The sequence below is a fragment of the Naegleria fowleri genome (assembly GCF_008403515.1).
Source record: "Naegleria fowleri strain ATCC 30894 chromosome Unknown tig58, whole genome shotgun sequence".
NCBI classification, from domain to species: domain Eukaryota; phylum Heterolobosea; class Eutetramitea; order Acrasida; family Naegleriidae; genus Naegleria; species Naegleria fowleri.
This window is the reverse complement of record NW_025407990.1, coordinates 380,205-407,756: the sequence shown is the minus strand read 5'-3', so window position 1 is coordinate 407,756 and position 27,552 is coordinate 380,205. Positions and strand designations below refer to the sequence as shown.

General features: G+C 34.0%; 13 protein-coding genes across 13 annotated transcripts; 5 read left to right on the top strand and 8 right to left on the bottom strand.

Moving 5' to 3' along the window:
* Nucleotides 1-551: 551 nt before the first annotated feature.
* Nucleotides 552-2,499, top strand: FDP41_007233 (uncharacterized protein; the record flags this gene model as incomplete). The annotated part of the gene is made up of 2 exons (XM_044710956.1): nucleotides 552-1,796; nucleotides 1,951-2,499. The coding sequence occupies 2 exons, from the start codon at nucleotides 552-554 to the stop codon at nucleotides 2,497-2,499; spliced, it is 1,794 nt and encodes a 597-aa protein (XP_044558559.1).
* A 316-nt stretch (nucleotides 2,500-2,815) lies between these two features.
* FDP41_007232 (uncharacterized protein) lies at nucleotides 2,816-4,170 on the bottom strand (the record flags this gene model as incomplete). The annotated part of the gene is made up of 3 exons (XM_044710955.1): nucleotides 2,816-3,017; nucleotides 3,073-3,755; nucleotides 3,874-4,170. 3 exons carry the CDS (start codon nucleotides 4,168-4,170, stop codon nucleotides 2,816-2,818), a joined length of 1,182 nt encoding a protein of 393 aa, XP_044558558.1.
* Nucleotides 4,171-4,404: 234 nt separating this feature from the next.
* On the bottom strand, nucleotides 4,405-5,022 carry FDP41_007231 (uncharacterized protein; the record flags this gene model as incomplete). The annotated part of the gene is made up of 1 exon (XM_044710954.1): nucleotides 4,405-5,022. One exon carries the CDS (start codon nucleotides 5,020-5,022, stop codon nucleotides 4,405-4,407), a length of 618 nt encoding a protein of 205 aa, XP_044558557.1.
* A 395-nt stretch (nucleotides 5,023-5,417) lies between these two features.
* Nucleotides 5,418-6,506, bottom strand: FDP41_007230 (uncharacterized protein; the record flags this gene model as incomplete). Its single annotated transcript, XM_044710953.1, has 2 exons — nucleotides 5,418-6,240; nucleotides 6,469-6,506. The coding sequence occupies 2 exons, from the start codon at nucleotides 6,504-6,506 to the stop codon at nucleotides 5,418-5,420; spliced, it is 861 nt and encodes a 286-aa protein (XP_044558556.1).
* An 817-nt stretch (nucleotides 6,507-7,323) lies between these two features.
* On the bottom strand, nucleotides 7,324-8,418 carry FDP41_007229 (uncharacterized protein; the record flags this gene model as incomplete). The annotated part of the gene is made up of 1 exon (XM_044710951.1): nucleotides 7,324-8,418. The coding sequence occupies one exon, from the start codon at nucleotides 8,416-8,418 to the stop codon at nucleotides 7,324-7,326; it is 1,095 nt and encodes a 364-aa protein (XP_044558555.1).
* A 108-nt stretch (nucleotides 8,419-8,526) lies between these two features.
* On the top strand, nucleotides 8,527-10,719 carry FDP41_007228 (uncharacterized protein; the record flags this gene model as incomplete). Its single annotated transcript, XM_044710950.1, has 1 exon — nucleotides 8,527-10,719. One exon carries the CDS (start codon nucleotides 8,527-8,529, stop codon nucleotides 10,717-10,719), a length of 2,193 nt encoding a protein of 730 aa, XP_044558554.1.
* A 22-nt stretch (nucleotides 10,720-10,741) lies between these two features.
* FDP41_007227 (uncharacterized protein) lies at nucleotides 10,742-11,785 on the bottom strand (the record flags this gene model as incomplete). The annotated part of the gene is made up of 2 exons (XM_044710949.1): nucleotides 10,742-10,813; nucleotides 11,021-11,785. 2 exons carry the CDS (start codon nucleotides 11,783-11,785, stop codon nucleotides 10,742-10,744), a joined length of 837 nt encoding a protein of 278 aa, XP_044558553.1.
* A 1,740-nt stretch (nucleotides 11,786-13,525) lies between these two features.
* FDP41_007226 (uncharacterized protein) lies at nucleotides 13,526-14,956 on the bottom strand (the record flags this gene model as incomplete). Its single annotated transcript, XM_044710948.1, has 1 exon — nucleotides 13,526-14,956. The coding sequence occupies one exon, from the start codon at nucleotides 14,954-14,956 to the stop codon at nucleotides 13,526-13,528; it is 1,431 nt and encodes a 476-aa protein (XP_044558552.1).
* Nucleotides 14,957-15,339: 383 nt separating this feature from the next.
* FDP41_007225 (uncharacterized protein) lies at nucleotides 15,340-16,905 on the top strand (the record flags this gene model as incomplete). The annotated part of the gene is made up of 1 exon (XM_044710947.1): nucleotides 15,340-16,905. One exon carries the CDS (start codon nucleotides 15,340-15,342, stop codon nucleotides 16,903-16,905), a length of 1,566 nt encoding a protein of 521 aa, XP_044558551.1.
* Nucleotides 16,906-17,099: 194 nt separating this feature from the next.
* FDP41_007224 (uncharacterized protein) lies at nucleotides 17,100-18,794 on the bottom strand (the record flags this gene model as incomplete). Its single annotated transcript, XM_044710946.1, has 1 exon — nucleotides 17,100-18,794. The coding sequence occupies one exon, from the start codon at nucleotides 18,792-18,794 to the stop codon at nucleotides 17,100-17,102; it is 1,695 nt and encodes a 564-aa protein (XP_044558550.1).
* Nucleotides 18,795-18,843: 49 nt separating this feature from the next.
* On the bottom strand, nucleotides 18,844-22,230 carry FDP41_007223 (uncharacterized protein; the record flags this gene model as incomplete). The annotated part of the gene is made up of 1 exon (XM_044710945.1): nucleotides 18,844-22,230. The coding sequence occupies one exon, from the start codon at nucleotides 22,228-22,230 to the stop codon at nucleotides 18,844-18,846; it is 3,387 nt and encodes a 1,128-aa protein (XP_044558549.1).
* Nucleotides 22,231-22,471: 241 nt separating this feature from the next.
* FDP41_007222 (uncharacterized protein) lies at nucleotides 22,472-25,207 on the top strand (the record flags this gene model as incomplete). Its single annotated transcript, XM_044710944.1, has 1 exon — nucleotides 22,472-25,207. One exon carries the CDS (start codon nucleotides 22,472-22,474, stop codon nucleotides 25,205-25,207), a length of 2,736 nt encoding a protein of 911 aa, XP_044558548.1.
* A 217-nt stretch (nucleotides 25,208-25,424) lies between these two features.
* On the top strand, nucleotides 25,425-27,026 carry FDP41_007221 (uncharacterized protein; the record flags this gene model as incomplete). The annotated part of the gene is made up of 1 exon (XM_044710943.1): nucleotides 25,425-27,026. One exon carries the CDS (start codon nucleotides 25,425-25,427, stop codon nucleotides 27,024-27,026), a length of 1,602 nt encoding a protein of 533 aa, XP_044558547.1.
* Nucleotides 27,027-27,552: the final 526 nt, after the last annotated feature.

The following is a 27,552-nucleotide window of genomic DNA, read 5'->3' as shown; positions in this document are numbered from 1 at the left end:
CATTTTTTAAAATGAAGAAGAGATTGGTGATCAGCCGGGATGATTGGATGTCCAATGGACTTGAATTTGACACCTGACATGACAACCTTTCAAAAAAATCAAAAAAAAAAATACAGGAATGGGTTTATTGAAAAATAAACAAATTATAGGTACTCAATTGTCCGACGATAGTGTGTCTAATGGGTGTGTAGGTGTGAGGTGTAGATGTTGTTGGAGTTGAGTTCGCCAAGCTGACTGCTAAATGTTTGCAGAAATCCTCTTCCAATCATCACTCTTCTGAATTTCTTGAGAGCAGTACCTCTCTTGAACACAATATTACCTTCTTTGATATGGGATGGATTCAACATGTTGAACATTTACTCTCTTTGAACTTTTTCAATTTCCCATATATGGATGTTCAGGGACATTCAACGATGAACGTTTAATCCTTGTTACGTTGTAAACAAGTCTTTCTCTCCACTCAGAATATCATTGACACCAAACATTCACCTCTTTTGAAAGAATTTATTCAAAAACATTCTTCATGTCACACGTTCTCTCATTATTCAACGATGAAATTTTCAGAAAAATTCAAAATTTTGAGTGAAATTTCAAATCATTATTTAGTGAGTGTCAAGGGATTGAATGTCATTCATGAATGTTTATTTCATTATGAGAAATATTTGAAAGAATTCAATGATGAGAAGAATATGGATCAATCTCAAATGAAAGAATTCAATGATGAGAAGAAATCTCAAAAAAGAAACAAACGTTTGACATTTGGTTACACGTGTTTCGATGATGATGATGAATGTGGTGATGAATATGATGATGAACATTCTAATCGATCAAAACAGAATTCCATGAATTTCAACATTTCTCAAGAAGAACATTCCTTCATTTATTGTGCTCAAATTATTCCATACTTTGCCTATTGTCCACAAGTTCATGATTTACTTCGAAAAGAAGACGATAATTATGCTATTAGTCCTCTCTTTTTGATTCGACTGAAGAGAATTCCATCATCATATCTTCATTTATCACAACAACAATCATTACCACAGAATGACATTTTATTACAACATGACATGGAGAATTCAGATTCCACTTTTCATGCAACATTGTCAGATTCTTCCCTTCTTCATATTCATCCCTTAGAAGGTAAACACACTTGCAATGAAGATTTCATTTATTTGAAATTTGAATATCCTCATTATTCAACAACGATGGCATTGTTAGATTGTGAGATTTTGAAATGGCAACAATCAAAGAGTTCATTTGAATTTTGGGATTGCATGTATGAACATTTGAGGAATTCCTTTTTATCCAAACATGGAAATTCATCCAAAATGTCAACAAAAAAGAATAACAACACTTCCTTTACTCCAGTGGCTTCACGATTTGAAAATGCCCAACTCGTATTAAGAACTCTTTCCTTTGATCCAAAATTCAAAATTGCAGGAGAGACCTTTCAAACTTTTCATGAAAAAGATCGAACCTTCTTTTTCCATTCGAAATTTTTTGAACGATTGAGTGGAAGAAGAAATAATCCATATTTGGTTCTATTCGATGATGAAACAGACAAGAAATGTAAACAAGTGAAAAGCTTTTTCCATCTTCCTGAATATTTATTAACCTTTCGAATGAGTTATAACTTGAAACATGGACCATATTTCATTTCTTCTAAATTAGCTCAACAAGTAATGCCTAAAATTGGAAACTTCAACGAAGGATCTACTCCTCCTTCTTTATTTAGAATTGTTTGTAATAACAAGCTTGGTTATTTATTAACAAGCAATGATCAGGAGGGAAAATACGTGAGTTTGCAAGAACATTTTCCACACTCGAACTTTGAATCTCATTCCTATCATTATCCCATTCATATCCTCGACTATTCTCGAGCAAGTGATAAAGATGCAAAAGCAACAGTTAATTTATTGCACATGATGAATGGATTTTGAATCGTATCAGGGACAATCATTGTACAATTATTTAAAAGCACAAGTGAAGGAATTATTTCAAGACAACAAGAAGAAACATGATCCTCGAAGGATGAGTGAATTTGTAGATTTATTTTGGAATGTTTTACCTTTTTTGAACCATCAAGAAGAGAGTAATCAGGTCAACCCTCTCAACAACGAGAGTGAGTTTCGCTTAATTGTCATTCCAGAGTACACTCATCAGAAATGTCATGTTTCCATACCTTTCAATGATGACTTGTTCAATCAAGTGTGTGAAGTGTTTCATCAATCTCCGTGTGCCTTCTTTGTGGATTCCATGTTTTTAAAACTCAATGAGAGAGGTTGGATATTTGAAAAGACATTATTCACTAACACTAACACTACAAAATCCAGCACGGATAGTTCTCAACAACAACAACAACAACAACAACAACAACAACAACAACAACACTCAGAGTTTGGAAAAGTGTACAAGACCAACTCCAAAAGTGCATTGAAAGAATTGTTTTGGTATCAAGTAACACAAATACAGTTGAAAGTGAGAGTGAATCAAGAGTAAAAAGACAACGCTAATATTCAACAACGTAATTGTGTCTTGATGAAGGTTTGAAAAACAATTGATGTTATATTAAATCATCTTCATTAACATAATGCATTTGAGGTACTAGTCCTAACTACAGTCTCAAATTATGGACCTTCCTTGAAATATGCATCCAGGATAACGATTGAAGAACAATTATGACCTTGTTGCCATAACCCTTTGGAAACAACAAGGAGAACAAAAAGATAATAAACTTTTGAGAATTGTATTATTGCCAAACATCACCACCTTTCAAATGGAACCAACACACACGCAAATGCTGTCTTATTTTCTCTTATTTGGTTCTATTAGCAATCTTATTCAATAAAGTTCTGTAAATATCCTTATTAATAAAATCAGGAACACGATCAATCATTTGATTCATGGATTGAATGGCTGTTTGTTCATAGGACTTGTACAATTCTTCCAAATTCAATTGTTTGTACAATTCCTTCACCAATTTAACCTTTTCAGGTTCTTTCCTTTCCATAATTAGCCTTTAACACCTGTAATTGTTCTTCATTCGCCAATTCCAAAGCCTTTACGACTAACCAAGAACATTTACAATCCTCAATATCTCGTCCGACCTTACCAATATGAGATGGATCTCCATAACAATCCAAATAATCATCCTGAATTTGGAAATATTCTCCCATTGCAATAGAAATATCAAAAGTTTGTTTTCTAATATTTTCATCCAACTTGTTACTCAAAATTAAACCACAATATAATGGAAGATAGAAACTATAAAAGGCTGTCTTGTACTTGACAATCAATGAATAAGTTTGAATATTAAAAGTATGGAATGGAATGGTTGAAGATTCATTCTTATCTACATTTGGAGGAAGTGATCTCAAATCGTGTAATTGTCCCAATTCGGTCATATAAGTCACTTCATGGAATAAATCGACCAATGGAACATATAAAGAAGGTTCATTGAAATAATGTTTCAAAATCTTGTAAATATGAGATTCAATAATTAAATAGTCATTACAGGCTGTCATTTTGACATCATTCAAACGATACCAACAAGGCTGTCCACGACGAGTAATAGAAGCATCCATAATATCATCAGCAACAAGGAAGAAGGCTTGAAGGAATTCAATGCACCATCCCAACACACAAGCAGAATGGAATTGTTTTTCACTGACTTGATAGGAATTGAGAATGAGAAGAGTATCCACGACAGCCAATCCACGATTTAATTTACCATGAGGAACATTGTAATCGAGAATCTGAGGTGTCAAGTATGGATATTGGAATGATATTCGAGAGGAATGATGAGATATAGGAATGGTGGTGTGATTTGGAATGAGTTGAATATATGCATGGTGTGATTTGAGTTGTACTTACTCTTTCAACATATTCAATATTCTCTTTGGGTACTTCATAGTTATTCTTAATGTCATCCAAAACAAATTTCTTCAATTCTTGGAATACTTGTTTGAACTCCGTTTCAATTTCTTGTTTGGACTTTTTACTATAATCGACTTTAGGTCCACTTGTGGCAATAGTGATGGATGGTTGAACATTGGAAGAGGCTGAACAACAAGAAGAGTGTTTCTTGTACAAGAACAAACCAGCAGCACTTGCAAGGGTAGCACCGAGCAATAATTTTTGATTACCAGAGAGAGAGGAAAGGAAGGACATTGGTAATAATTTCAATGATGATGAAAATGATGAGTAAAAGGATCGGGACGAGGAAACAATTGTCGAGTCTTAGGGAATTTTTTTCACTTTGCTTGTAAGCAACGAGATTTTGGAGTGGAGACCTTGCGGTTCATCGGACAACGAAGAAGAATGTTTATTTACAAGACAACAGATGAAATTTGTGAACAGAGGTGCTGAATGAGAGAACCTGATTCTCAATAATATTATGCACCTCTAGTTCTTGAGAGTAGACATAAATTGAGAATATTGATAAGGGTCACAATACTTGAAATTATCCTTTGTTTCACTCACATGATGACTTGTAGTCAATTCCAAATGTTCAGGGTAGGTGCATCCAGAAACAATATTTTTCGATTTGTAATTACTCTTGTATCCTGTTGGATGAGAAGAAAGGAGAGGATCCTCATGGAGTGAATGGTTTCCACCAGACGCCTTTTGTAGTGTTTGGACGAGAGTTTGTGCATGCTCCTTTTCCTTAATCAAACTGGAGTGCTTATTGAACGAGGATTGGGTCATTGTAAGGTCTGAAGGATGATAGGAAGGATCAATTAAGCGATCCCTCCATCGAGCAACTGGTTGAACTGGAATTTCATTGTCGGTCGGAATGAAGCAACTATTGTTTGATTTGAATCCACCTCCAGTTCCTCTGTAAACATTGACTTCTTTGCTCGAGACTGTACCTTGAAAGCGTTGGGAAGTTCTCAAAAGATTAGGGTCGTTATTATGAGCTGATGTAGATTGTTTTGAAAAGATGGTATGATTGTTTGGCCCATCCATGGATCTTGAAAACTTGTTCTGAAACTCTTCCGATGTAGTTGTGGTGTACATCATGGTGATGATCCTTATTTGCAAATAATTGAGAGAGGTGATGCAGCTGTGGACTCGCGAGAGCTGTAGTTTTTTTCATCTAATTAATTTAAAAGGGTTTCGAAACTGAAAGCCGTCCGTAATTGAAATGGGCTTCTCTCTCTCTTCTTTCAAAGTGTCATCTTTCGGAAAGCAACACAAGTCACCCACTCATACAAGGAAAGAGTATTAAATCCTGGAAGGAAGTACCACCTGATGAAGCAGTATTAATAAATTAAATTGAAAATTAATTTTATTCTCAATGTACAATCAAGACATCTCCCGTGTGGGACTTGAACAACTCCCGCAACCTCGAGTCCCTCATTAGTGGATATTCAGCTGTATGTGGTAGTAAAAAAGGATAGTGGGAATGAATAAATTTACTCTTGGACAACCAACTTGGAGAAATCTGGTTGAATATATCTTTCCAAGTTATCAAAGATCTTTTGTTGGTTCTTTTCACCTGCTTGTTCCTTCTTGATTTCAAATTCTGGCTTTTCGCCTCCCTTGTCCAAAGCCCAAACTGCGCCCTTCTCTGGGTCGTAAGCAGCAAGAAGTTCCTTGAGCTTACCTTCCAATGAAGCATCAACAGCAATATTCTTTGATTTCATGTACTCAAGTTGAACAAGAGCTCTTTGTCCGTCTTGGTGTCTAATATAATTGTCCAACATAGTGTTGAATGAAGCGGCATCAGGATTTTGATATGGGTTTCTTCTCTTCAAATCATCAAAAGTGTCATGAAGATAAAAGTTGTCATTTGTGTTGGCCAATACATCAAGATATGTGTTGTAGTGTTCAGTGGTTGGATAAACACCAGAGAGCAACATGTTTCTCCAGCAACGATCAGCAATCAATGGCAAGTCTCTAACTTCTCTCAAAGATTCCAACCATTTGTTTGAGTCCTTTCCATTCTTTCTGACTTGCTTCCAGTAATATTCCCATGGATCGTCCAATTCATTGACAATGATACGGAAGCAGTTTTCTTGAGAAAGAGAGTTCAAGATCAACTTGCTGGCCACATTCAAACGACAGACAAAGTATCTGCCAAGGAAGTTCAATTTTTTAATCAGGAGAGAGTCAGTCTTGGCTTCAATGACCTTCAAAACTTCAGGCTTCAATACCTTTCTAACGCTTTCATCCAAAGCAGCGCCTTGAGCAGCTGATGTTGCGTAGGTAGCAACTCCGTAGTTTGACTTGAAAGCACTGTTGTTGTGTAGTGTTGTTTGTATTGTTGTTGTTGAAGGATTTAACGCGATGATATATTGATTGGGCGTGAGAATTGGGGTTGTGTTTAGCCAAAGTGGGAATACAGAATAAAGGAATAAGAATACGAAAAAGAATATATATATAATAATTCGAGTGGGTGTAATAAATTCGTGTTAGTGAATAAATGATTAAACAAATTAATAATTGAAAAACAATGATATTTACGTTGAACGGGCAATGGAAGTAAGTGAACGTCTGAGCATGATGAATATTTTTTTTTAATCAACTCGCACCTCTATTTTACAAAATCACTATGCGGACTTGTCATCTTCAAAATGGCGCCTGGAAAAGAAAAGACTTCATGAACAACTCGGTTGTTTTCACTTTGAAGACATTCAGCCAATGAATTTATTAATACACTCGCGTCGGCCAATTCTCATTGTTGAATTCTAGATGGTGTTTTGATTGTGTGCAAAGATAAGCCTGTGACTGAGAACAGATAATAACAAAGAAAAATCTAATTAGTTTATTGTTAGCACCACTGGTGCTGGTAAATCCGTGAGGATTGGGGTTTGTTTTTGAATTGGTTTTTTAAACCTTGAGTTTTCATAATACTTGGTGTGACATTTACCAACTAGTAGGGTGAGAATTGTTTGGATTTCAGGCCAATTTTGGTAAATATTTGGTAAATTTTTAAAGTTGGGCATTTGAGTATCTCGAATCATTACTCCGTCATGATGAATAATGAAAACTTTCCTTCTTTCACAGTATCTTGATTCTTGATAATCGTTGAGGATACATTGCATTGATGTAATATCTAGGAATTTAGTGTAGAAAAAATCTCTAAAGCATTGAGTATTAGGGCAATAGTATATGAAATGTTTTAGAGTTCCGGGGCATTTACAGTGAGCGCATTGTCTTTCCTTATGTTGTTTGATATGGTTGCTTGTTAAGTTTCTCCAGATTGACCACTTAGTATTTGTGTCAATTTTAGATTTGATGAATTTTAGATTGATAGATGACCAGTTCTTGGTAAGGTGTAGACTGGAATTATCTCTATCAAATTGGCTAAACATTACATCATATCTTTTTCTTTTGTATGGATTTTTTGATGTCGAAAATAATGGTATTAGATGTGGCAAGGATGGTTTGGTTCGAAAATAGCTTCTTAATGTCAAAATAGTTGTGCTCTTGAGCTCCTTTCTTAGCTAATTCGTCAGCTTTGATGTTTCCTTTGTTGACATGACCTTTAACTTTGATTAGTTGAATATTTAGATTGGATTGTTGAATGACCTGTTGATATTCATGCTTGAAGCAGTTAAAAATTCCGTTATAGGCTTTGTTTTTCAAAACGTGGATGGATATTTCACTATCTGTGTGAATTTTTGCCTTAGATTTAGGTGGAAGTATCTTTAGTGATGTGAGTATTGCTGATAATTCAGCAACGTTATGTGAGTATTCGCTGTTAATTTTGTATGAGAAATCTTGGGTTTCTTGGGAATTGTTAACTTTGGCGGTAAAGCCGAAACCTGTTGAGTTGTTGAGATTTGATCCGTCAGTGTAAATAGTAAAATTCTTTCCTTTGAGTTTTGGAAAGATTTCGTCATTGTTAAATTGTTGAGGTCTGATCTTGTATTTCTTCATTGATCTGTTCATTTCCTTAAAAATCGAATTTTCGTGTTTGATTCCTTCTGAATATACTTCTCTAAGAAGTTCATTATCATTGTTAATAAGATACAGGGCTGTTTTGATTCGAATTTCATCTGCAAAGATATCGAATCTTGGAATACCAAGTCCGCCATAGGTGATTGGGAGGTGAAAATAGTTTGTTGGACTAGCATTATGCATGAAAATTTTCTTTCTTATTGCTTTTCTTACTTCAATGTTAATTCTATCAACAAGTGATTCAGGAATGTAATTTGTTCGTAAAATGTGTGTAAATAAGCTAGTGCATTTGGCAAAAATTACTTTCTTAATGTTTGTTATCTCCATTCTTTTCAGTGGAATATATTTGAGTGAGAGTTGAAATTGGAGGATTCTTTTTTCAATATCTTCATTTAAAGTAGAGTCATCCCAAGGATAGTGTCCAAGTACTCGAAGGTTTTTGAATCTTGGTATAATAGTACCGTCTATCATTGGCTTCATTTTGCTTTTAGTTGGGAGAGTGGTTGCCATGGATTTTGAAGGATTAATTTTTAGACTTAATTGGCCGAGCCATTTAGAGATATTATCAAGTCTTTCGTTATAATTGCAGTATCTGTTTGAAAATAATAACAAAGAAAAATGCAACAAGTCCATACACCATCTCCACTTCATTCCGAGACAGAAATGAAAGAAGACGAGGACTGCGAACACAACCAACCCATCATCAGCGCTCCAAGAACAGCTCGTCGTAAAAGCTCATCAAAGACTACTTCCTCTCTCTTTTCCGAAGGAAAACAGATCTCTAAAAAAACATTAAATTCATCCTCCAGTAAGAAGAAAAAGGCTTCTTCAACAACAACTGGTGCTACTGCTGGTGTTTCTGTTGTCCTTGAATCCAATCAATCACCACAACCAACTAAGAGAAAGACCTCCAAAACATCCCATTCAAAGAAAAAGACTTCTAAAAAGAAGCAACAAGATCTTTCTTCAGAGGATGATTCTAGTGATCATCAACTTCCCTCTAAAAAATCATCCACAACACCTAAACGAAGCCTCAACGATTCTTCTTCCTCTTACCAAAAAAAGAAAAAAAAGAAAAAAAAAGAAAAACATTACGATAGTGATTTTGAAAGAAATGACTATGACAGTGATGTTGAATATGAAGAAGATATTGAATTTTTAAGACCTAAGATAGCTCAATTAGGTGATTTATTTGCAGAACATAAGGGTAACATTTGTATATTCTCAGGTGCAGGTATTTCATCAAGTGCTGGATTGAGTACTTATAGAGGAAAAGATGGAATATGGTTGAGAGATGGAATGTTATTGTCTGCAATGTCCAATAATGGTGGTAGTAGCAGTAGTAATAGTGGTAACAATAGTACTAATAACAACAACAACACGAGTACTAGTTCCACCGCCACCACCACAAATAAGAATCTCAATTTGAAATACTTTCCAACACTCACTCACATGGCTATTAAGAAACTCTATGATCTAGGTTATATCAAATATATTATTACTCAAAATAGTGATAATTTACATTTAAAGAGTGGAATTGATGAAAAAGATATTGTTGAAATACATGGAAATAGTTATAAAGAATATTGTGAGAAATGTAATAAGACATTTACTAGAGAGGATATTATTGTACATCCAACCAGTGAATCCATTTATAGAAATATAGTGAAATCATCCAGTGGATTGAATATCATTGCAGCATCGAAAAGTCCTACTACGAGCATTGAGAATGATCAGACCAATACTACTACCACTTGGACTACTAAAAATACTACTAGTACTAGTACTACTAACAAGAAAAAGATTGAATCTTCCACTCCTCCTACTTTGAGTATTGACAATTCTCATCTTTCTGTTAACAAGTGTGAATATTGTCAATCTCCATTGAAAGATTTGATTGTAAATTTTGGAGAGAAGGTTCCTCAACATTTATGGGATAAGGCAGTTCAATTTATTGAAAATTCAACACTCATTCTAGCAATTGGTAGCAAATTGTCTGTAGATCCTGTGAATTCTCTTGTTACTATGAATCCAAATTCTAAATTAATTATTTGTAATTTACAATTAACACCATTCAATGATGATGCATTTATGGTTATTAGATGTAAATCTGATGATTTATTTAATCGATTGGTTGAAAAGATTGATCCACCCAATCGATTTGAAATTCCTGAATATATTTATGAAATTGAATTGAATTTCAATCCCAATGTCAAGAAGAAAGAAGAAAGAAATTCATTAGAGAGTGAAACAGAATTGAAAGAATACTTTCAAGTGAAATCTACTCAATTGAATATCATTGAAAGTGTTCAATTGTTGTTCTCGAAGAAAAATACAATGAATAATGGTGATGATGAGACAAAAAAGACTGAATCCTCAATGTCATCATTCCAAGGTACTTGGACGACGAATATTGCGATGAATATTGCGATGACGAATACTACAACTACAACTACGACTCATTCCATCAAATTGTTTAATGGAAATCAATTCACTTACCACAATTACAACAGCAGCATGACACCCATGATAATTGATCAGATGATAATTCAAATTAATCACAAAATGTTCACAACCAAGTTTAGAAAATTATTGAAATCGAACAAGACCATTACAATTCCTAGAAGAATTGAGATGACCCAAACGACTGCTGACACAACCACCACCACCACCACTACCAATCATGACATTCAATCATCATCAACTCCTTTATTATTCAATGATTTAAATGATTTATTCAAAAAGACCATCAGACTCAAATATTACACAAATCAAAACAAATGGAATTTCGAAGTGAATAATAAAAACTAAAATATCAGCTTTGCATTCAATTTTACAATAGTTTTAAATGTTTTGTAACCTTATCAATTATCTCAACAGGTGCAGGACCAATTCCTAACACAGTCTGTTGAACAGTGATGAACAACAATGATGATGATAATCGATCGTACACAAAGTGTTGTTCACAACAACCATAACAAATTCCATAGTTCGTGATCGCAACAAAGATTCCATATCATTGACACGGATTCAAATTGTCAACATGATGTTCATTCAGATTTCAATATTAAAATTCAATCCTTTTGAATCCAACAACAACAACAACACTCACCTTGGATCCAGCCTCTATTTGTGTTCTTCCAGCATCAACGACTAGATAACAATTTAATTTCTCTTTCAAACAATTTCGAATTAATCCTTCAAATTCTTTTTCACTGTCAGCTCTCAAACATATTTTAGCTTCAGCTGTGGTTTCCCAATCATGAAGATATTGTTTCCATTGTTGAATATCTCCAAGTGTAATGATGGATGATGACAATTCTTGTTGTTGTTCACTTGTTGTTGGTAAGTATTGTGAATAGATGTACTGATAATAATCAACATTTTCATACAAAATATTTCGATAGAGACCAACAGCAGCATGACAACACTGTGCTGCAATTTTACCTTTTCTCATATCCAAATCATTTCTCACCACAAATACCATCTTGTATTGTTGTTGAGTCATCTTTGGAAAGACTTTGTTTAGATATTCATTGAATTTTTGATTTAATAAAACATTATTGGAAGAAGGGATGGTAGTAGTACTAGTAGTGGTAGTAGTAGTAACAGCAGAAGGAATGTTGTTGTTGTCAACAACAAGACTATTTCCGAGTGATGAACAACAAGTGTTGTTGCTATTGGTGGTCGTTGTGTTGATGGTGGTGGTGGTGTTCGATGATTCCTCACCACTGCCTGCTAATAATTCTGATAGTGTAATAATTTGATCCACTAACTGTTCAATGGATCCGTTTGGGTTATTCTGGAGAGCTTTCCGACACACTTCCTCAGAAAAACCAAAATTCATTAATTCTTCAAGTTTGTTCAATGATGACATTTTTTAAACGCTTCAACCTCTTTCAGAACATGATGATTCTTTCGAAATTGAATATTCAATATAGGTAGCTGAAATAGCTTCAATTTCAATGCAAAAGCACAAATATTTATCGATGGAATGTTTAACCTCCTGTATGGAGTAATTAAGAAAAGGAATTTGCAAATCACTTTTACAGGTGGTAAAAAAGCACCTTGACCTGAAAATATCAAGGAGGAGAAACAAGAAAAACAAAGTCTTAAGAAACAATTTTTTGATATCAACCAATTATTTGGTCAGCAACGATTGTGGATGACAGACTGTGAAATGGAGTCACTCGCATGAATGGCCACAAATCATGCCACCTCGACAACACTTTTCTTAAAATCAACTTTGACCTAACCTTTTAATTCTTTCCTATGACCATTTGGCAAGATTCATGAAAATGGTTAAAAAGTTTTGGGAGAAGACATCTCCTTTAAGAGACCATTTCTTATCAAGATACAGAACACAGTTATCCATATATTATAAAATCTGGACCAAACCATTTTTATTATCAAATTATCGTGTTAGGAAAATCTTCAAATGAATTATTTCGTGACTTGATTATAATATATGATAAAACTTACATCGAGATACAACATAATATATTTGATTTATTACACAACAAACATTCTTACCGAAGGATATTTTGTAATTATTTTTACGATATTTCCCTTTCAATTAATATTTGGAGTAATAATTAGAAAGGATAGCGTTTGCATCATAAGTTTGATAAGTTTCTTTATTATATCTATAACCATTAATGATTTGACTGTTGTATAGTATTTATAGAATGATTTCTTTTGATATTATTCTTTTCTTCACTATTGTTTCTCCCAATAAAATACTATATAAATGTTATTCATAATATTTAAAGTAAATGTAAATAGAAATAAATAAATATAAGATCGGTTTAATATTTATATGTTAATTGGTGAACTAAATATTTTAACAATTTACTACAGAGAACAAAAATAGTATTGTTCATATTTATTTCATTGATAGATTAACATTTCTTAATTATATACAGTACCACTGATAATAACCTGATTTGATGATATTAAAATTATTGTGTAATTCCTCAAATACAACAGATTTGTAATAGATTTTGAATGTGTTAATTTGTTTCCTAAATAGAATGGAGTCATAACTCGGAGTGGCAATATTGCACCTGCTTCATTTCATACGAACCATCTTTTGTCCTGCTTTCTTAAATCCACTAATGACACATGAAGTGGCACATCTCTCACAGCTTTGGAAGTCCATTCAAGAACTTTGTTTTGGTCTATTCTCTCAGGTTGTTGACCATTTTCAAGCTTGAAATTTTCTTTTGATCTTCATTTGAAAGATATGTTCATTGAAAGGTCACACATTTGCATTACTTCACTTGTATTTTATCACCACCTTTGTCCCAGCTGGGACTTCAAGCAGGTTTTCTTCCTGCCTACATTCGAAAACTCTCAGATCTCTGGTATGTTGTTAAACTATCATACCACTGTTGGTGTTTCATCCAATAAGCTTTTGAGAAAAACACAAGGTATGGATGGATATTAATTCAGGAGTGATATCAAGTAAAAAAACAACGCCTATCGATTATTTGATGACATATTCAATAAGGTTCAATAAAAAAAGAAAAATTGACCATTCGTCAGTCGAAAATAAATTTGACATCACAATTTATTTGTGAACCAATTCTCGTAGGAATCAATACTTGTTCAAATCTTAGAGCTCCTCTTGAATAAATTGAATAATTTTGTTAGCCACTTGTTTCCAACCCACATCCAACATGACTAAATGTCCCACTTGTACTGAATCAGTTGGAATAATCTCACCACTGACTTTTAATCCATCTGTATGACCTTCTTGTTTTTGATTAACTTGATTGGCAATTAAATTCCAATATTCAACAGTTTTGTCGTGCTGTTTCTGAGTGAAAAATGCATCCTTTTCAATGGATATGACCTTTATATGGAATGGATGTGAAAATAATATTCGATTGGATTGCTGTGAGGCAATATCACTCTCATGATTGGATGGTTGCATTGAGGAATCATCTCTCTTGATTCTTGTTTCTTGATCTCTTTTTATACTTTGAGCATTCAGATCTCTTTTAAACATTTCAATTATACTTTGAGCATTCAATGAACATGTCAAACTATCCAAATAATAAATTAATCCTTCACTTTGTAATTTCAATTCATTTTTGTGAATATTCTGAATATCATCTAAACTAGTCTTTTCATGATAAAAATAATGTTTGGTATGATGAATGGAAGTCATTGCTATTGCATCAATTGTAAATGTCATGAAATTTGTGAATAATAGATGAAATGGATCATAACGAATGGTAGAAAGTATATTTTCAAATCTAGAGACAGGTGGAGCACTTGCTAAGAGTATCATACTTGCTAAAGGAATAACTGATAGATTTCTTTTTTTTGACAATTTGTCCAAATATTTTTGACATACAAGTCCTCCCATGGAATGACATATGAGAATTAATTGATGATTACCATTTTTGAAATCACCTTGTTGATAATACTTTTCAATGACCAATTCCAAATCATTGACATAATCGATCATTCTTAAATATTTAATATAATTCGAATGAGAAGATTTTCCATGTGCTGTGAAAGAGAAGGCACCAACACTTGAAATTTTATCATTCTTTAAAAAGTATGGAAAATAATTCATTGTAAATTCTTCTTTTGATCCAAATGCACCATGTACAAATAAGAGATGATAGTTTGTTTGCGAAGAATGTTGTTGAGTGTGTGGTTGTTGTAAATTATTAGCAATAGGTTGAGTGTGTGGTTGAACATCATGATTTGAAATACTTTTTGAAGGAATGAATTGTCTTTCAAAATCAATTCTTCTCTCATGATCTTTCACCATGTATTTGAATAATGAAAGATTTTCATTTACAATAAAGAGACCAAATAAAAAACATAACACAACAATCATGTAAGTGGTATTGGCACAACAAGAAATGAATAAATTAGGAGATGGTGGTGTTGAGGGTGCTAGTGAGAAGGGTGAAGAGTTAGTGGTGCTGGTGCTGGTGCTGGTGCGAAGGGTGAATGAATGATGATCCGAATCGGAGCAAATCTTCTTCCGATGATGGAGTAAGTGATGGTGTGGCGGTGTGTTCATTTTTTGAGGTTCAAATGTATTTGCCAAGAAATGAACCTTTTTTATGATTCACAACCTCTTGGAATTCTTTGGCATCATCAACACCATCCACTTTAAAACATTTCCCTCCGTTAATACATGCATAATCCTCTGGTTTGGTTAAGAATAATTCTTGTTTTTTCTTGGCATCACATCCAGCCTAGGCTCCGAGAGCAAATGGGAGCTTTTTCGACAATGTGAACCAGAAGTTTACAAAACATCATTGTGCTTGCACTTCCTTCGCTTGATCAAGCCAAGAATTCCCAAAGGTAATCTCGAGAGTTTCAATGAACAACGTTCCGGTGGTGGTGGTGGTGGTGGTGGTGGTAGTAATGACAAGAATGGTGGACTCTTTTCAAAAAAAAATGAAATGGAAAACTTTTTGGATCTTGATCAGCACTGCACTCGAATATTCTCTTCTCCTTCCATGGTATCTGGGTGTGATATTTCATTATTATTTAGTACAATATTTTAAACCTTATTATTTGAGAGATGTTCAATATGGTGAAAATGAAAGAAATGATTTGAATATTTATTATCAGAAACATCATCATGACAAAATGAGAAGAATGAATGATCCGATCATCACTCATTCTAGTAATAATATTTTAAATAATAATACTTCCAATAATAATAATATGTTAAATAATTCCAATAATAATAATATGTTAAATAATAATACTTCCAATAATAATCATCAAAATACTACTAATACCAATTCTAAAACACAAGTTCTATTATTTATTCATGGTGGTGCATGGAATAGTGGTGATAAATTACTCTATCATAATCTTGGATGTACATTGAGAGATTATTTGAATGATCATATTCTTGTGATTTGTAATTATCGAAAGTATTCAAAAAAAAAGAAAGATGAGACAACAATAGATCACAGTACAAGTTCCATTTCTACTGCTACAAATTCCATTTCTACAACGAGTGGTGCCACTTCTGAAAGTCTCTCTAGTAATAGTAGTTGTAGATATGGAACTTTGGATCACATGTATGACATTGAAGATCAATTACAAGATGTAGAAAAGTGTATTGAATGGATTCATTCAACACCTCTATTCAAACCACCTCCTATCAATGGTGATCATCATTGGATAGATTTATCCATTTGTGGTCACTCCTCAGGTGCACATCTTTCACTCACCTCTCTTCTCAGAAAACCATCATTGGCTCAATATGTGAATCGAGTCATTCTATTGGCAGGTGTTTATGATTTAGAAAAACAATATCAGAGAGAAATTGAGAGAGGTGTTGAGAAATGGAGTGGATTGTATCGAGTAATGAGAGGAGATTTGATCAAATATTCACCTTATCACATGTTGATACGATCGTACAATAATACAAAGAAGAAGAATATTATTACTAGTAATAGTGGTGGTGATAGAAATAGTAGTAATAGTAGTAGTAGTGGTGATAGTAGTAGTAGTAGTAGTAGTAGAATGGATCCTTCCTCGAAGTTCAACAATAGTAGTGATGACGATGGTAATGAAAAAGACACTACCATCCAATCATCCTCACACCAATCCTCACACTCTCAACAACATTCACTCTTGCATTCTCTTTTTCAATATAATCCCAATATAAAATTTCATATTGTGAATGGTGGACAAGACACGACAGTATTACCAGAATATGGAAATGAATTTATTTCACATATGAGTGTCATTAACACAACAAGCAATCATTCACCACCACCAACCTTGACAACAACAACACGACCATCCTCACCACCATTATCACCATTATTATTTCATGTGAAACATTTTGAAAATTTCAATCATTCAGATTTTGTCAAATTGTTTATGGGAATTCTCAGCAATACAAAAGAATGTCTTGAAAAGAAACAAGAATTACTTTCATATCTCAAGTATGATGTACTTGGATACCAAGATTTGAAGAGTCATCATCGTCGACAATGATGTATCATTGAAATGCATTGAAACAAGAAATAGGTCGTAGATATAGAAGAAGAATGGGAATTTTAATGGAATTCATTGTTGGGTGATCATTGACCAAACACCCACACTACTGTGACTGGGTGTTCATAAAGTCCTAATCGTAAAGAAGAGGATGATGATGAACAACTACTACTATTGCTACTACTGTACTGTAATTAATCAAATCGATACTTGTGATTCTTGATAAATTTCTTTGCAATTGGATCATTTCTATGATACAACACCTTGTAATAGATTTGTTTGGTAAAGACATTATGATGATGTGATGATCCAAGTTGTTGTGAACCACCACCAAAATGACCATTCGTTGGTGCTGCATCAAAAGATGGATTATTCATACTTCCATGAATCAATTGTTCACTTGTCTTGTCCATCACATTGGCAATAATATTCTTTAAATGGCTCGTTGTGTGAGTAATGAAATTCCAATCAGGAATACCTTCACCTTCACTGTAAAAGAATTTTTCAATTTGAATCAAATCATTCAAGAGAATTTTTGAGAGAGAGACATGAGAGGAGATTTCTCTTCCACTACTATTATGACTACTATTGGTTCCACTACTATTACCATTGCTATTACCAGAACTATGATCACCACCATCACCACTCCAACATCTCCATTTCAAATGAAATTCATTATCAGGTGATAAATATCCCTCAACCACAATCAAATACAATGCCTTCACTAAATGTTTAAACATACTTGTAATAATCCACTCCACACACACTGGATCATCACACAAATCTAATAAACTCTCTAAACATGGTTCAAAATATTCTTGAATCATTTTAGGAGCAACAGTAAAATCTTTCACTTGAGGTAAATATAATTCACCAAATAAATTATGATACAATTCACAATAGATATTTCTAGATCCAATTAATTCAGTGAGTTGTGAAATGAAATCTTTTAACAAATCACATGTTCCTTCTAAATTAGAATAAAAATCAACACTTGCATAGATGGATGGTAGAGTAGTAGGATTGTGTGTTGTTGCATTAGATTTTCCAATAAATAATAATCGACTCTGTTCTGAATATTCAATTAATTCTTTCACTGTTTTGATGTATTGTCTACGAGTATTGACAAGATTGGCCAATCTCACAAACAAAGATTCATAAGAGATGGAATGAAAAGTTTTTTGAGGATTTGTAATGAGATCATTCATCAAAGAGGAGGATGAAGAATTGGTGGTGCTACTGGTGGTGCTTGTAGAGTTGGATTTTAAAAATTTTTTAAACATTCCACCAGGGCTGCTTTTGGGACTATTACTTTGATTACTATTACTACTATTACTACTATTACTATTACTACTATTACTACTATTAGGATAACTTGTACTTTCACTACTCCATGGATATAATCTCTGGGGTATAAAATCTTCTGGTTTTGGTAAATCTTTCATAATATGAACACAATATCTTTGCATTAATCCACTCAAACATTGATTAAAATGTTTGTAATATTCCAATACATTGGGTAAACAAATAGAATACAAAGATGGTACTCCTTGCCTAATAAAGGTAAAGAGATCAATATAGGAAGATGAATAAGTGACATCTTCATTTAAGGGTTGCCATTTCTCTAATTTCACTGCATTTTCTAAATATTTAAAGAATTGACTTTGAATGTGATTAATGTAAAGATTCATGGGTTGTTTTAAGAGATTCATGATAGGTTCAAATATTTTTAGAATTCGATGAGGATAGGAGAGTTTGTAATTTCCAAATATAGATGAAGAAGAATTCAATGTGGTAGATGAAGGAGATGATGAAGAATTCAATTTGTTGTTGTTGTTAGGAGTGACTATCGATAATGTCTTGTTTGTAGGTGTTTCTTCATCCATCATGGATGATGTATCATCATTATCATCCACATTCTCATCGAAAATACATTCATTAAATAACATTAAAAAAAGATTGTAATACAGAAAATATGTTAAATAAATGATAATGATTCTTCATGGTGTCATTATTAGAGTGATCATCAATTGTTGTCTTTGTAGGAAATAAATAATTTGAGAGAATGGATTGTAAATCTTTCATATAAAATGTAAAAGTCATATAAAGTGATTCAATAAATGCACCTTCATAGTAATTGGAAAGTGATGAAAATAATGTAGATTGTTGATAGGTTAATTCTGAGAGTAATTCTTTTCCAAATTTGATAAATTGATTGCAAATGATGAGATTTTGTGTGTCAATATCTTTTGAATCATTCATGATAGTAGTAGTAGGTTCATCAATGTCTAATTTTGAATCATTTAGAGTAGTGGGGGTAGTAGTAGGAGTGGAAATGGTTGTATTTGAATTGGTATCAATAGTGGTGGTCGTTGTATTCAAATTGGTAGTAGTGGTGGTAATGGTGGTTGTATTTAAATGATTGCTGGCATTCATTGTTTTCTCTGGTGTTGGTGGTGTTGATGGTGTTATTGTCATACGATAATTGTAGGCGAGAGGACTACCACCACCACCACCACCAACAACAACAACAACAACACCACTCGTACCACTACTACTCTTTGTAAATGCTACATGTGTACATTCTTGTTGTTTAATTCTTTCATATTGTTTTCGAATGGATGATTTGGTTATACTTTCAAATATTAAATTCATGGATGGATGTGTGAGTGTGAAATCATTCTTCATCATGATATAACAAATATATCTAAATAATTTGAGATGACTAGTAAATATTTCATGATCAATACTATAACTAGAAGTAAAATCTAATAAATTAAGTCCCAAGACTTGTCTCATCGTTCCAAATACATGATCATAATACACTTTCTCTTCTTCACTATATTTGGTATAATTAGAAATAACATTTCTCTTCTTAATATAGTATTGAAAGAGTAGTAATAACAATCGATCACATTGTAACATTAGATCAGTATCTGTACTACAATTCTGTTCCATTCTAAATATAGAATCAATGAAACACAAAGTATCCATAGTTTCAGAAATGTTTAATGTTTGTCGAATGGGTTTCAATGCCATTGTGACTGCATCGTGTTCAATCACTTGTTCAAAAGATTCATCATAATTTGTATCATCATTCATGATATCTTCAAAATATTCTGGAATTTCTAATTGATTATTTTTAAGTAATTTTAAAAGATTTAATACTCGAGTATCTGAAAGTTGAGAATATAATTGAATATTGATAGGAAATGAATAGGAGGAGGGTAATAAAGAGGTCATTGTGGGAGTATTATTAGTAATAGCAGTCGTTTTAATACTACCATTACTAGGATTTAAAGTTTCTAGTATTGGCATGACAAGATCTGAATTTAGTCGAGTGTAGATTTGAATGGCATGTTGATGTTCTTCACATTTCATGATTAATTCAAATTCATTGAAAAGTAAGGATTGGAGAGAATGAAAATTGGAATAGATTTGATTTTTCAATTTCATTTGGAATGTAGTGGTGGTGGTGGTGGTGGTGGTATTAATAGTATTATTATTAGAAGTAGTAGTATTATTATTATTATTAATAGTGGCAGTAGTAATAGTGTTATTATTATTATTAATAGTATTATTATTATTTGTGGTAGTAATAGTTTCCTTTTTACGAGTTGGATTAAATTTCATAAAAATCATTGAAAGTAATACATTATAAAATACTTGTGCATAGATTTTCAATACATTTAAATATTCACTATTTTTTAAATTATTACCAATTAATTTCCAAAGATAGAGAAATGATTTTTGTTCAGGATTTGATTCTGTCTGTGAAGATTTCAATTTTGTTAATACTTGATAATACTCAACACAATCAACAGTGTTAAATGATGAAAGAATTGAAAGTAGAGGATGATTTGAAGAATTTCCAGAAATGACTCTCTTAACCATATTGAAATGATCATTTTTGGAAATTCCACAATATTTTCTCACGACATTCAATACAGTATCAAAAGAGTTTCGATTATTATGAATGGTATGATATTCAATAAGTGCATTGGATAATACTAATACAAGTTCATAGGAAATTAATTTTAAATCTGAATAGGAAATGTGATACCAAAGTGAAGAATTACGAGGACTCGTACTCGAGGAGGAGGTCATCCATACATGTTGATGAAATAATTCATGTAGTGGTGATGGTAATGATGATGTTTGTGGTGATCTTGGTGATTTGTTGTTATTATAAAATTGAATCACATCATCACCCATCACAGTCTTGTAAAACAACTCGGAAGTATCCAATAAGGCTGGTTTTGGAAGAGGTTTCAATCGTTTCATCATTGTCGGTTGTGGCAGTTGAGAGGAAGGTGGTTGTTGTGAGGGTTTTGTGGTGGTATTTGTGGTGATGATGGTATTTGTGGTGGTATTTGTGGTGGTGATCGCCTCCTCCATAGTAGCAGTCTCTACTATTGTTGGAGAAGAGGATGAATTGATGGTGGTACTAATATTATAATTGGCAGTAGTGGAACGATCTTCATAGTCTTGTTGTTGTTTAGGAGGAGGAGGAGTGACTGAGGTGATTGAAAAGCTTGGGATGGGATTTGACAAATCTAATTTGGTGATGGTTGGTGGTGGTGGTGTGGATGGTGTTGTTGTTGTTGGTGGTGTTGTTGTTGGTGTGGAGAGTTGGGTCGTAGTACTTGTGGTCTTCATACTATTCGTGGTGCTGATCTTCATTCTTGAGGACTCCTTTTGTGTTTCGTTCTTCTCAGCAGAAGGTAAGTATAGTAAATGAAATTCACTCAAATCCATCAATGATTGTTTGTTGAGAATGCATTGCACAAGAGAGGACACATTGGTGATTCTACTGAGATTTGAATGAATGATGAAATCCATATTGTCCGAATTGGATTGAAGAGATTGTAAATAGGAATGAATGTGATGGGTCATGATGTCAGAAGGAGGATGATCACTTGAACTACTGCTATTCGTATCATCCATACTGTTGTTGTTGTTGTTGTTGATATTATCATTAGGATGATCAACAATTAAATGTCGATGAGTATTGAGTAGTGTGAGGAGAAGTAAATTTCTTTCATATTTCAACAAGCGCACATCTACAACATTGGAAGATGAAGTCTTGTTGAAAATGTATTCATCATCATCACAACCATTCGTATACTCCTCCTTATGATGAATATAATGAGTAATATTATGATCACTGAGCGATGGAGTCTCATGATGATGCGAATGAGTTGAGAGGTTCGCCCGAGAGGGAGGAAGAGGTGGTGTTGGTGAATTGCGACTCGAAAGGGCTGATCGCTCTTCTTGTTGTTGCTTTTGGGAGTGACGGAGTTTGGCTTTAGAAAGAGCTTTCATATTTTTTTGTGAACACACCTTTCAGTTCGTTTTGGATGCATCGAGATGTTGTTTATTAGTGAACACTCTTTGTCTTTGGTATTCCAAAGTGTCAATATTGAAGTGTATGAGGTATATATATAATATATATTATATTCCAACAATTTGTATAAAATATAATATATTCCAACAGAATCATTCAAGATGAAAGAGTTCCAACTCCAGCAAGAACAAAAAAAACGATCATGACTGTGCAAGAAGGATGGAACAGAATCAACCAACAACGAATCATCAAGCACACCAAGACGATTCTTCATCATCGACTCATCAACAACATTTGAACCACAACGGTATTTCATATCGGAACAGCCTTCTACAACAACCAACCGCATACCCCCAACCATCACTGATAAACAATGGACAATTTTATCATCCTTTGCACCCTCCTACTACGATGATGCAGCAACAACAAGGCTTTTCTTCTTTCAATAATTTTAATCTTCCAATTCCCTATCCTCTTCAACCACCCGTGATGTTGTATCCATACAATTCCAACACATCCAATTACCCACCTACATCGGGTTTGATGGGTTCTCATCCTCATCATCAGCTCTTCTTTCCTCCAAATCCTTTCAACCAAATTCCTCAAAATGTACCACAGCCAAATCCCCAACAACAACCACAACTGGCTCTTTCCAAACCACTTTCCAACAACACACTAGAAGAAGAAAATAATTTGATGCACTCTACATTGCAGCAAAAGACTATTCTTTCAGCCTCGGAGCAGCTCATTGTGGAGTCCATCAAATTATATCAACTGCAAAATCAACTCTATTTGAATCAAGTATCACATGCAAAAGACTATGAATACCATCTCTTGAAAGTATCAAATGATTTAGAGAATATTAAATCACTCCATGAAGAAATGAAGGAACTGAAAGAAGAAATTGCAAAATTAACTCGAAAGAAAAACAAATTATTGAAAAAGACCAACCTTGTGGATGAAGAAACGAAAATGGATGAAGAAAATGATCAACAGGAAAGTTTAGAAGATGCCCAATTAGATGAAAAGGTAACGAAATTGTTAAACGGTAATTACGAAGCTATGAAGACCACTCGACACTATGGACTTGCTTTTCAAAATTCTTCGTTTTTGCTGAACTCGGGCCAAAACAGTAACAATATTCCAATCATTTATAATTCCATGCAAGGAGTAACTGCCACCACTAACAACCATCAACAACCTTTGACTGATGCAAACGTAATCATGAATGATCGTGTCAGATCTCCTCCTGTTGCAGCCACCACCACTTCGTTGCCATCATCAGTACGTACCGATCCACCTCCTCAAATCTCCTCAATTTTATCAAACTCCAACATTGCCACTACAACTAATGTCCATAATAATAATAACAATCATAATACAACTGAAACTACAGCCTCAACTCATGATGAACCATTAAGAAATGGAGATTCACATCATGATTCACCAGCAATAAGCATTACAAACTCGAGCTTACGATTTACAAGCAGTACTACTCATCATCATGGTACTGTGGAATCCATCGCAACAACAACAAATTCTGTGTTAGAAAAGAGGTCTAGGACAAATGACACATCATCTTCAGTACTCAAGAAAAAGAAAGTAATAGAAGAAATTGTAGAGGTTGAGGATCAAAATGATTCCTATGAAACAAAGTTTCCTCTGTTTGCCAATCATGGCCCAAAGAAGCTTAAACCATTTAAGAGTCCTTCTAAAAAGATTCAAATACCTATCATATTACAATCTCAATATATTAAGGATGATGATACTCGTCATCCTTCGAAGGAGGAAGTCTTTGAAGATGCAACTTTAAAGAAACACACTTCATCAACGACAAAAAAAGATGTTATTCAAATGAAAAAGAAGCAAGAAATTGAAAAGCAAAAGAAACAACACTTGAAAAATCGATACAAAGATGAAGAGTATTTAGTGTTGCCAAAACCCACACAACCACTTTCTGTTCATCGAGAAGAAGAAGAACATCAAGAGAATGAACAAGACATTACGATTGAAAAATCACCCACCCTCCATCGACCACCATTGGTTGTGGATTTAGTAGAGGATGGAGGACATTCTCTAGTTGGAGATGACATTTTGTACATGTCTCTAGGACTTGGAGGTAATAAGAAAATGAAACAAGAAGAAAAAGAACAACAACCAAATACAACTGTTCCATCTCCTTCATTGAACAATAGAGTTCATGCCTCAAACTCTGCATCAAAGGTTGGAGCTTCTTCTTCACCTCCAAATTATACAAATTTAACAACCATGAGAGTTCATTCCAACAAACCAACTTGTACAAGCAGCAGTCATGAAAAGAACACACCAACTGGATCCAAGCAAGCAATTGCTTCTCCTCTAATGACATCTTCTCACCTCAATAGTGAAGACGAAGAAGAATATTCAAAATATTTCAAATCTCCAAAACACAAAAAGAGACATGCAACACCAGGACATGATTGTGAAGAATGTCGAGCATTCTATGATGCTGCTTTTCCCAATGATGAGAAACGAAAAAATAGAATTATCAGAGAATGTGCCAGACATAAGAATACTACAAGTAGTCACCATCATCATCACCACCACCATCACCACTCGACACACAAATCATCAACAATATGGACAACAACCACACCAACAGATTCTTCAGGGAGCTTTTCTTCAAAATCTCTTTCCAAACAACCACCATCATCACTTCCATTCAATACATCTCCTCCGTTGTTAGTTTCCACTGCTCCACCAACACCACCTCATTATTGGGATTTAAATAGTATTGAAGAAACTCAAGAGAGTCATTCAAAAGAGAGTGAATTGGCAAAGGACACAACAAAAGCACTCCCATCCACCAATCATCGCATAGAAGAGGACGAGGAGGAAGCGTTTTCAAAAGCTACTAATTCGCCACATATTACGCAATATGGTGTGAGACACTTGCTGATTTGGACAAGTCCATGAAGATTGTGAACTCAACAACAAGAAGAAATCATGAGATCATCCTCACCATCGCTCTCAATACAATATCCTTTTTAGTCATCTGTAATTTTCCTCTATTTTTGGTTCAATCATGGAAGTACTTGACTTTTCAGCAACGAGACCGACACACTAATGACATGGGTGAAATGCATGGTGCACCAGTCTCTTCATCATCATTCTTTTCAAAACAAAACACAAGATGCAAGATCCACTACCCTCACCAAATGATGGTAACAACACCCTGACAGTGTTGACAACAACAACTACTACTACCATCACCTCTTTTCCTCAACAACCCTCTCAACCCATTGACATTTCTCATGTCATGACTCCTCCTCGAGACAATAATGATGACAATGATGCTTGCAGTGATGACGATAGTATCATTGTTCATTTCAAAACAAAACGCATAAATTCCATAAAACCTCTTCAACTTTCATCACTCCAACAACACGAGCAGGAAATGGATCGAAGAAGAGAGAAATCTTTGAGTCTTTGTCGTTCAACACCACCACCACCACCACCCATCGCCATGACCATGACACCCATTCATGCTGAACCAACACTCACACCAACAACACTCACACTCAAACATCCTCAAGCAACAGTGACTGTTTTCACTAAAACAACATCCAAGACTTCCACTCGTTCCACTACTCACTCTTCGACAATATTTAGAATTCCAACTTGTTGTGGAGTGATTGAATTGAATCTCATTCGAGTTCTCTCTCTGTTAGGTATGATGATCAATATTTGTTGTTTCATTGCAGTGGCTGTGGTGGTGGGAAATTCTTTTCGACTCGAAGCGAAAAGAGAAATTTCTTTACTATTGCAACGTGCACGTTTTATTGAACTCTATGATCGTACGTCATGTATTGTCAACTTGGCAGCAGTCACTGGATCACTCTCTTATGTATCCTTGTATTATGAATCACAAGCGAATACCTCTCGTGTTTTATTGGAATTGTCTAAACATTTACCTTCTGATGTCAATCAAAAAACAAAATTCGATCCTAAAAATCCTTACAATGTCAAGTTTGATCAACAAGTGATTGAAGCAGTTCGACAGGGTGATTTGAAGACTGCTAACAAATTATTGAAATCTATCACGTATATCGTAATGGAGAGTTATGCCTCTCACTTTATAGAATTTGTGACCAATGAGATTAAGACACTCAGTTCACAAAAACAAGAATATTTAAAATATTCGAGTACTGTGAATATGGTGTTGGTGTTGAGTGGAGTTGTAATCTCTGTTCCTATTGTCATTAGTATCTTTGTGATGGCTCTTACAAGTGAACAAACATCTACTCGTAAGCTATTGAAAGCAACTTCTCTCATGATTCTTGAAACATTGAGAAATGAAAAGACTAGTCAATTGTTTAAGGAATTTTGTGAAAAAGAGAACAAGTTAGACAAGTATACCTTCTTGGAGAATTGTCATACTTATCGTGAAATGTGTGACAAGTCCATGGAATTGAGAGGTACATTACCATTGAATCGTATTGGAGATGAATCTAATCAAGAACAATTAAGAATTGAAAAGAACAAGTATGAAATGGCATTTAAGATTTTCACAGAATTTATTGATGTGAATGGTGAACATCCATTTCCAACCTCATTACAATTTCAAGAAAATATCAAGAAAAAGCTCGATGAATTCTCAATAATGGAGAATTCATCCATGGATGCTCATTTATTTGATGAATTAGAGAAGGACATTGCTGACTCTCTCATGGATTCATTTATGAAATTCAAGAAAGAATTGAGAAAACAAAAGAAGAAACAAAATAAAGAATAATATTCGATTGTATCACAAGCATGTTCATCATCATCATCAAACGAATTTCACTGTCTCTTCTTGTGGATCGACGACGACGACGCATCGACGATTACTTTCTTCAACGTCCCAGCCTGCTAATTTGTAGTGATAAACGCATCATTACTGACTTCAATAATCGACGCAATACAATTTCTGCAATAAAAGAGAATTACTTTGAATCGTGAAGCAGTGTCATTAAAAGGCAAGCTGATTCTCAATAGGTCCAAATTTCCACAGTTGACATCTCATTCTGATGCCGACACGGAAAAATATTTAACTTTGGAAAGTAATACCTCCTACTAGTAGGCACTAGCTTGGCAAATTATTGATGTGAACCTTCCAAAAAGTGGAGGAGTGAAACGTTCTGTCTAAAGGATAAACCTCTTTTTAATCGAATAAGACAAGTATAACCATCGTGTTTTGCGATGGAATCCTTAAAGGCAAATGGGTCCAAACATTTTTCGACCCTCAGTATGATCCATTCCCAATCGATCAAAAAAAAAAA